The following is a 10,000-nucleotide window of genomic DNA, read 5'->3' as shown; positions in this document are numbered from 1 at the left end:
TCTCGTTTAAGTGGTAAATTAATTTTACAAAGAACCAGAATATCAAATAAAAATATAAAAATGAACAATTGAGAGTGAAAAACTGTTAAATAAAACTATAAAAAAAATATGTATAGAACGAAAAACAAAATACAAAATACAATCGGACATTCAAACTGACCTTAGGTGACTGTTATATTTTCACAAAATCTTTTTTTTTATTTGCATTAGTCATTTGACTGTGGCCATGCTGGAGCACCACCTTTTAGCCGAGCAAATCGACCCCAGAACTTATTCTTTGTAAGCCTAGTACTTATTCTATCGATCTCTTTCACTGAATTGCTAGGTTACAGGGACATAGACACACATACACACATATATATATATATATATATATATATATATATATATATATATATATATATATATATATATATATACAACACGCTTCTTTCAGTTTCCATCTATCAAATCCACTCACAAGGCTTTGGTCAGCCTGAGGCTACAGGTGTATGTATGCTACAGGTGTGTGTATGCGTGTGTGTGTGGACATAAGTATTGGCATGAGAGTTTGGTCAACGGCACAGCCAAGTACTCTGTAGTGGAGTCCCATTGTATGAGACTGGGTCCAGAGTCTCCCTCTGATGTCCAGCCTGACCAAAGACTGTGAGAAGATTTCATATGAAAGGTCATCATAACATGAGTCACCATCAAGAACTGACCTAAACCGAATGGCATGCTGAGCACCACAAAGGAGGAATTCAGGACTTTGGATCCACCGATTCCACTTATGACTAAGAAGACACTCTCAGCTCATGACTGTTTTTGGGGTCTTTGTTACATTTTTTGTTTGTTTCTGAAAGTACGTGTGATGGTTTTCAAGTGACAATAATGGGAATATACAATCATAAGAACATGGAATTTTGTCAGTGAAAAGGTCGCGGTCTCAAAACGATGAAAATATTTTGACAAATTAAATTGAAATGTTGAAGTGAATCTAACGGTTTTTGTGTGTTATTTTAAATGGCTTATAAACACCTTCCATGCTGCAATTGTTTTTGTTCCAGCACACGATCTCAGATCAGGTCACTTGCTATGCAAGTACATCTCCGTAAACTAAAATAATACTTGTATAGAGTGGCCACATTGAGGTCTCCTTCTCTCGTGTCTTCTGCTGATTATTTTCCTTCTTCAGGAAAATAAGCACATGCTTAGAGCATCAAGGAAACAAAAATAAATCCCTTTAAATTTACCTGGAATAATATTTAGGATGCCTTACCTTTGCTAAGTAAAGAAGCAGATGTTTTACAAAAGATTAATTTTGAGGATCTGATCAAAGATTTTGCAATTAAAAAAAAAGTAGGAGAAAACTTCTTCAAATCTAAATAAAATGGAAGTTTATGAAAATAAACGTTATTTTCCATCTTAATGTTAGTTTTGTTTCAGTTTGAAAAATTAAAAAAATATTATTTTACGGTTTATTATTCTTCATATTTTGAATTACAGATATATGGGGGCACCAAAACCTTTTAAGTGATTAAGGTCTCTATGGGTCTTAATTTAGCCCTTCTGCACACAACCCTCCATTGACAGAACTTTGGCATTCTGCTAAAATATTTTAGAAAATATAATTTCAAACTGTTCATGGTGCCATTATGAGGATCTAATCAAAGATTTTGCAATTAAAAGAAAAGTAGGAGAAATCTTTTCAAATCTAAATAAAGGCACAGGAGTGACTGAGTGGTAAGAAGCTTGCTTCCCAACCACATGGTTACGGGTTCAGTCTCACTGCATGGCACCTTGGGCAAGTGTCTTCTACTATAGCCTCGGGCCAACCAAAGCCTTGTGAGTGGATTTGGCATATGGAAACTGAAAGAAGCCTATCATATATATATATGTGGCGGGGGAGTGTATATGTTTGTGTGTCTGTGTTTGTCCCCAACCATCACTTGGCAACCGACGTTGGTGTGTTTACGTCCCCATAACTTAGTGGGTTCGGCAGAAGACACTGATAGCACAAGGCTTACAAACAACAAGTCCTGGGGTCAATTTGTTCGACTAAAAGGCAGTGCTCCAGCATGGCCACAGTCAAATGACTGAAACAAATGAAAGAGTAAAAAAGTAAATATAGAAAAATAAACATTATTTTCCATGTTTTTTGTTAGTTTTGTGTAATTATGGAAAATAAATATTTATTTTCCGGCTTATTATTGTTTAGATTTTGAATTACAGATATATATGGGGGGCACCAAAATGTTTTAAGTGCTTAGGGCCTCAATGGATCTCAATCCAAAACCCTGGGTGGGTATTGAAATAATGGTAAGTGTCAGTGTATACGGATGAGTGATAAGCTATCTGAACACCTGCTGTAAGAGGCACCCATCGTTGCCCACATCTATACAAAGGAGTGTAGGTCCCCAGAAGGGCTGAAAAGCCACATCTGTGCCGCTCATGTTTAAGAGAACAATGAAATCATGGCATTGCCTGAAATCAAGTTGCAGCTATCGTATATACAGACAATGGGGAATGAGAGATGATCAAGCCTAGCTTAGTAAACAATCTACTTAGGAGAAGTAGGTTGTGTAGAGATGGCTATTGTTTTAAAGTGGGGCACGACATTGTATGCAGATCATATATATATACATGTGTGTAGGTACACATATACATATATGTGTATATATATGTATGTATATATATCCCGAGCGTCCAATAACACTATCCGTATCACGTCCTCACTTTGTTTTTTTGTTATTGTTTTTTTGAACTTATATATATATATATATGTGTATATATACACAGACATACACATACATACACTTTCATATGTATACATGTGTCTCTGTGTATATGCATACATAAATTTCGTACTGTTGCACACATGCACATTCACACACGTATACGTACACATACATACATACATAGATACATGCATACCTGCGCATACATACACACACACACACACACACACACACACACATATATATAGAGAGAGAGAGAAAGAGAGAGATAGATACATACATACATACATTTAGATACACACACACACATATATATATATATAAATATAAATAGATGTATATACACAGGGTGCAATGGGTAAATTGTCACCAATTCATATTTTTAATTTCACACATGTGCATCGTTTGTTTTTGATTCTGTTGACTACACAGTATAGTAGGGTCAGTTGGACACCATCTTTGAGAAAAACAGCACCACAATGCAATTCATCCTGCCAGAAATTTGGAAACAAGATGCTGTACTCCTTGGTATTCATGCCGGAAGCTCCAGTATGAACATTTCAGAGTGTTTGGGTGTCAATCTGAGGACATGTACCGAGAGTGATAAAAATCAAACTCCCAGTCAACACCATGGTGTTTGGAGTGATCACTAGTGATGGTGACATTATGCCTCCATTCATCTTCCCACATGGCCTCACACTCAACACAGAGGCCTACATCAAGTGCCTGGAGGTGGTTGTGCTGCCCCGTGTCAAGAGGGTGGCTGCTGGAAGGCCCTGTGTCTGGCGACAGGGCTCTGCACCATTCCGTACAAGAAGGAGAGCCCAGTCATGGCTGTCAGACAATTTCTGGGACCACATCACCCCTGACATCTGGCCACCTAACTCTCCAAACTGCAACCCCCTTTATTATTATGAATGGGGCCCAGTTAAGCAAAAGATCAACAAAACTCCTTGTAACACCAAAGATGAAGTGAAGGCAAGGATTATGGCAGCATTCACCAACTTAAACAAGGAGACCATCCAGAAGAGTTGCAGGAGATTCCGAAGTCGTCTGGAGGCCGTGGTTGAAGCCAATGGCGATTTTATTGAATGAATTTACTCTTTAATATTTCAAGATATTTTAAAGTAATTTTGGTAAATAAATCTATTAAAATGCGATGATGGCTTTATTTTAAGGTCAACTCTTAAGGCCCAGAAAATGCTTCAGCCCCAAGCATTAGCTGAGCCCTTGAAAACACTTAAATGAGGTCCCGAGACATCCCTCATTACTCTACAGATGTGTTGCTCCAGCATGGCTGCAGTTGAATGACTGAAGGAAATAAAAGAGAAATGATGCTCATAGACAGACAGACAGATGCATGGACGGATTGATGGGAAGTGTGTGTCTGTGTGTCACATTTACAGACAATTTGGCGGGAACAATGAAATGAAATATTGTTAGGCATTCATGAGTGGCAACGGAAATGAAAGACAGCATCCCCACCACCGCCACAACCACAAACCCCCATCACCACCATCATCCCCACCACCACCACTGCCACCACCACCACCACCGCCATCACAACTACAAACCCCCACCACCACCACCACCGCCACCACCGCCACTATTGTCATCATCATCACCACTGTCATCATCATCAACATTATTAACACCACCACCTCCACCGCCACCAACCTAGCACCTGCTCTTAACACATTCATAGGGGTTCCATGGGGGCAGGGGGGAGAGGTTTGAAGGGGTTGTAAGGGCCTGGGAGAACAGCTTGTGTGGTGGTGGTGGTGGTGGTGGTGAAAGTAGTAGTAGTGGTGGTGGTGGTAGTGATGGTGGTGGTAGTTGTGGTGGTAGTAATGGCAGTGGTGGTGGTGGTGGTGGTTATCATTGTGACAGTCTTCTTGTGTTACAGGGTAAGAAGGGCGGTGGTGGTGTTGTTGTTGGTGGTGGCGGTGGTGGTGTTGATGGCAGTGTCAGCAATCCTCCTCCCCCACCCCACCTCCTTGGCAAGCAACATCCCTCCCCCTCCGATTCCACCCCCTGCCTTCTGCCCCCCCCTTAAAAATCTGTGTCAATGCTCAGTCATCCAAAAGTGCAGCAGGGCTATTGTTGCTCCAGTTGTAGCTGTTTAGCCCCAAGCAGGCCCTCATCTGGCAGACCCATATTCCTAGGTTTCCCATTCATAATAATTCCATCATGTATTCAGGCATCGTATATCTTGGAGTACATTATTTCTGTCTATTGCTCATTCTTTCTATTAAAACCAGTGAACTGTGTGATTCAAGGGAGATTTAACTATTATTTCTAGCAGGTTGATTGACCATGTAGAGGTTCTTTCTCTCTTTCTCTCTCTCTCTCTCTGTTTCTCTGTTTCTCTCTCTCTCTCTCAATGTCTGTCTTTCTCCCTCTCCCTCTCTCTTTGTATCTCTTTTCCTTCCCTTCTCTCTCTTTCTCTCCCTCTCTCTTTCTTTCTCTCTCTCTCTCACACTTCCCCTCTCTCTTTATCTATCTCTGTTTCTCTATCTCTTTCCCTCTCCTTTCGCTTGAAATGTTTTTAAAAAGTGTACAATTTCATGATAAAAGCCACCACCTCCAAATCACCACCACTGCCACCACCACCACTACCACCACCACCACCACCACCTCCAAATCACCACCACCACTGCCACCACCACCACCACCACCACCACCACCACCACCACCTCTACAAAACTAACATAGGAATCACTAAGTGGATATTCACTCTGCTAACAACAGCAGCCAAATCTCCCTCATTTCTCAGTGTCCTTCACTGATTTACCCTGATTTACAAAAAGTCAAGGTGGTCACAATTAGAACCTCATTATAATCACAATATATAAACCAGCTCCATCCGGCGGGGAGGGGGAGGGGAGGGCAACCCAGTGTTAAACAACAACAATGAATGTAAAAGAGAGAGAGAAGAGGCTGGATCTGATGTGATGAGGGGAAGGGGAGGGGAGGCGCTACTTAACCCCCTTCCCTCACCCCCACCCCTATCGTCACACTAACCGGATCCACCCTGAATGTAAGTCAGCAGGTGTTTCAGAGTCAAAGAGAAATTAGGGTAGATGTGACAAGATGTGAAGAGGGGGGAGGGGGTAGAGCAGATAAACAGACTGGTGGGAGGTGGGAGGGTACCATTGCATAAGCATTGTTGCACATGTAGACAACACCATGGATACGTATACAGACATGTATGTATAAATATGTGCATATATATATATATATATATATATATATATATATATATATATATATATACACATTGTTTGCCAACATAGCATAGCAGTCCTGGTTTAGGACGAATGTTGCTGTAATTTAGCCCCAGGAGACATCGTCTCCAGCTGGGTATACGACACGATCTGTGTCCTTATATTTTCAAACAAGGGAATCTAGCACCCCCACTCAACTCAAAACAATATCTGTGTATCGTGAAAATTACTATTTTTAAATCTCTTAACAAGAGACACTCAGCAACAGTGCTTTGAGCTGAGTGGGGGCACTAGATTCTCTTGTTCGGAAATATAAGGACACAGATCGTGTCGTATAGCCAGCTGGAGACGATGTCTCCAGGGACTAAATTACAGCAACATTCATCCTAAACCAAGACTGCCAACACTGGCATCAACCCTGGTTGGATGGTGCATTTTACATGCTACTGACACAGAAGCCAGTCAGGCGGCACTAGCCACGGCTATGATTTCAATTTGACTTCACTCAACAGGTCTTCTCAAGCATATCATTTCACCCGATGCTTCAAGGGTACTTCTAAATGAGTCGATCATGCAACACTGCTATAGGCTACGGCTGCAATCTCACTTTAATCGACGGGTCTTCTCAATCGCAGCATATCTTCAAAGGCCTCGGTTTCTTCTCATTGCCTCTGTGAGGCCCAACATTCAAAGGTCATGCTTCACCACTACATCCCATGTCTTCCTGGGTCTACCTCTTCCATATATATATTTGTTTCTTTCTCTTTCTTTGCCTCTCTTTTACCTTCCTCACTCTCTCTTTCTCTCTCTTTCACTCTCTTTCCCTCCCGAATACTTTACTTCTTCTTTCGTTCTCACTTTCTATTTGTTCTTCTCTCATCTCCAACCCTACAGGACATTTTCATTTGCATGTGTTTTACTCCATATTCGTCTGTCTTGTGGCCGTGTGTTTATTTTCACCATTGTCCTGTATGTTTCTTAGCTATTCCCAGTGGCTTCTCATCACTGGTGCCACCAAAATTGAATCTATATCACTGTTGAAGGTGCGAGATTGTAATGATCTTTTCAATGCTGACTGATGAGGAATAAGCTATGAATTCTCTGTTTGTTGTGTTTCCATAAAATACTTGGAATATACACATAAATATATGTGTGTGTCTGTGTATGTTGACACTGCTTTTGTCCAGATCAATGTTAATAATCTCACCTGTTTAAAAATTTCTCTGATGATGGTGGATTATATGTTATGATATAATCTTGTATGAATGCATAAATAAGACTACTGAAAGAGCTGTCATGAATTTTAATACCAGCCGTTTCATCACGTTGAATAGTTAATCCCTACACATTTTTTTTCTCTCCTAATCCTTTTTGTCAAACAGCCTAAGCTCGAAATGTCGAAGACTTTTCTATTCTCTCCAAGCGTTAAACTAATGCCTAATACACCTGCTTGTTGTTCCTTCACCTGTCTTCATCTTTTGTTCTCTGCCAGTGCCACGTAAAAGCACCCAGTGCCACTCTGTAAAGTGGTTGGCATTAGGAATGGCATCCAGCTGTAGAAACCAAACCAAATCAGATTGGAACCAGCTTGCCAGTTTTGAAACAAACTGTCCCACCCTATGCCATGGACATTAAATGAAGATGATGATGATGATGATTGGTGCTAGCCATGGGCTTCCACACAGTTTTCATCAGCCATATTCACTTCCAAAGCACTGGTCTTTCCGGAGGGTTGGCTACAGTAGAAGAATCTCACCTGAGGCAATACACACAGAGGATGGGACTGACCTCAAAACCTGTTGGTTCCAAACAGGTCTTCATGACCAAGCAACCAGTGCTCTTACTTTCACCAAACCAAAGATGAAAAGCCACACAAAAAAAGCCAAGAAAACACCCCAAAAATATAAAAAATATATGTTTGAAAATGAAGAAAAACAAACGAAAAAAAAACATGAAAGAAAAGAAAAGGAGAGAAAGAAAGAAAGAATAAATGAAGGCTTTATTATTCGACTTACCATAAATATATCTTGGAGTAACTCCAAGTCTGTGATGTGCAGACGAGTTTCCAGCTTGCTGGGGAAACCACGGCTGCTGCCACAACCTCCTCCTCCTCCAACTCTTTCTTCTACTCCTACTCCTCCCCGCTCACCTCTTCCTGTCGCTGCTACAGCCTCACCACATTCGCTAGAAAACATTCAACAGCATAATTCATAAATATACATATATATACATATATATATACATATATATATATATATATATACATACATATATATACATTCATATATATATATATATATATATATATATATATATATATATATATATATATATATATACACATACATATTTATATATGCATAAATGTGAGCATGTATATATATATATATATGTAACGACGCACTAATTAACTGATGCATTAATTAACTGAACTGAACTGAAAGGAAAAGGTATGCAATCACTTATTAACTCGTTTACTTACTTCATTAATTATTATCATCATCATCATAGTCGTCATCATCAGCATCATCATTATTATTATTATTATTATTATTATCATTATTATTATTATTATTATTATTATTATTATCATTATTATTATTATTATTATTATTATTATTATTATTATTATTATTATTATTATTATTATTATCATTATTATTATCAAGGTGTTAAGCTGGCAGAATCGTTAGCATGCCAGGAAAAATGCTTGGTGGCAATTTGAATGTTCTAAGTTCAAATTCCACTACAGTCAACTTTGGTGTCAAGGAAATAGGTACCAGGCTGTGTACTGGGGGGAGGGGGGATTTGATGTAACGGTTTCAAATTTTGCAACAAGGGCAGTAAAATTTGGGGAGGAGGGGATGAGTCGATTACATCAACCCCCAGTTTCTTTTGAGCGTTGGGCCTCACGGAGGCAAAGTGGTTGAGTTCCTTTCGAATGTTGGGCCTCACGGAGGCAAAGTGGTTGAGTTCCTTTCGAATGTTGGGCCTCACGGAGGCAAAGTGGTTGAGTTCCTTTCGAATGTTGGGCCTCACGGAGGCAAAGTGGTCGAGTTCCTTTCCAGCGCTGGGCCTCACGAAGGCAAGGACAAATGACCGATGAGACCTTTGGCATTATGTCATGCTTGAGAAGAAGTCCCATCAAGCAGAGCCAAATTGCAGTCATGGCAGATACCAGTGTCTTTCTTCTTCTTCTTCTTCTTCTTCTTCTTCTTCTTCTTCTAGCAAATCGACTGGCAACACTGAGACCCCACACATTGGCTCAAACAACTGTTGTCTGTGAACAAATGTGAACGGTTATTGTTAATGGACAATAAATGAACGAAGGGGGGAGGAGGTGGGGGGTAGGTTAACCAAATCAACATGACTTTTCATGTCTCTGGCCTGAAAATATATTGACAAAGGGACAATGGACGAATAGGATCTGGGGGTTAATTAAAATTACTAATTAACAAATTGGAAGGTTAGTAATAGAGAGGGGGAGGGAGAAAGACTGGTTGATGGTGTGTGTGTGTGTGTGTGTGGAAAGAGAAGGATAGAGATAGGGAAAGAAAAGAGAGACAGAGAGAAAGAGGAAGGGAGGGTGTTTGTTGGTTTGACTATGTGGAGAGAGGGAGGGGGAGAAAGAGAGCAAGAGAGAGAGAGAAAAAGAAGAGAAAGATAGAAAGAGAGAGAGAGAGAGAGAGAGCAATATTGGTTGATGATCTGTGTGTTGAGAGAGAGAGAGGGAGAGAAAGAGAGAAAGAGAGAGGGATGGAGAGAGAGAGAGAGATGGGGCAATGGTTGGCCAGAAGTGGTCAAGAGGAAGCGGTCAAGTGAGATGTATACCAATGATGGAAACCTGGGAAGTTTCAGCAGAGAGATGAGGTGGTGGGTGGGTGGGTGTTGATCAGTGGTCTCTCTCTCTCTCTCTCTCTCTCTCTCCCTCTCTCTCTCTCTCTCTCTCTCTCTCTCTCTCTCTCTCTTTATGGACGTATATATACAAATATATATATGTGTGTTGCCATCCGGTTTCACCAGTCCTCAGTCACATCGTCCAACCCATGCTAGCAT

At 40.4% G+C, this 10,000-nt stretch overlaps 2 protein-coding genes across 5 annotated transcripts in view; one reads left to right on the top strand and one right to left on the bottom strand.

Moving 5' to 3' along the window:
* Window positions 1–10,000, top strand: part of LOC149130721 (talin-2-like) — a 205,179-nt gene that overhangs the window by 62,746 nt on the left and 132,433 nt on the right. The window lies entirely within an intron of this gene.
* The window catches only part of LOC106872264 (cilia- and flagella-associated protein 337), a 165,200-nt gene that overhangs the window by 143,781 nt on the left and 11,419 nt on the right, over window positions 1–10,000 (bottom strand). For all 3 annotated transcript variants that reach the window (XM_089344723.1, XM_089344722.1, XM_089344724.1), the window contains one exon: window positions 7,960–8,128. In XM_089344723.1, the coding sequence (XP_089200849.1) occupies window positions 7,960–8,128 (169 nt within the window). The remainder of the gene's footprint in view (window positions 1–7,959; window positions 8,129–10,000) is intronic.

This window comes from Octopus bimaculoides, chromosome 28 (genome assembly GCF_046866305.1).
Source record: "Octopus bimaculoides isolate indiv1 chromosome 28, ASM4686630v1, whole genome shotgun sequence".
Lineage (NCBI taxonomy): Eukaryota > Metazoa > Mollusca > Cephalopoda > Octopoda > Octopodidae > Octopus > Octopus bimaculoides.
The sequence above is the reverse complement of the archived record's forward strand: the minus strand, read 5'-3'. Positions and strand labels throughout refer to the sequence as shown.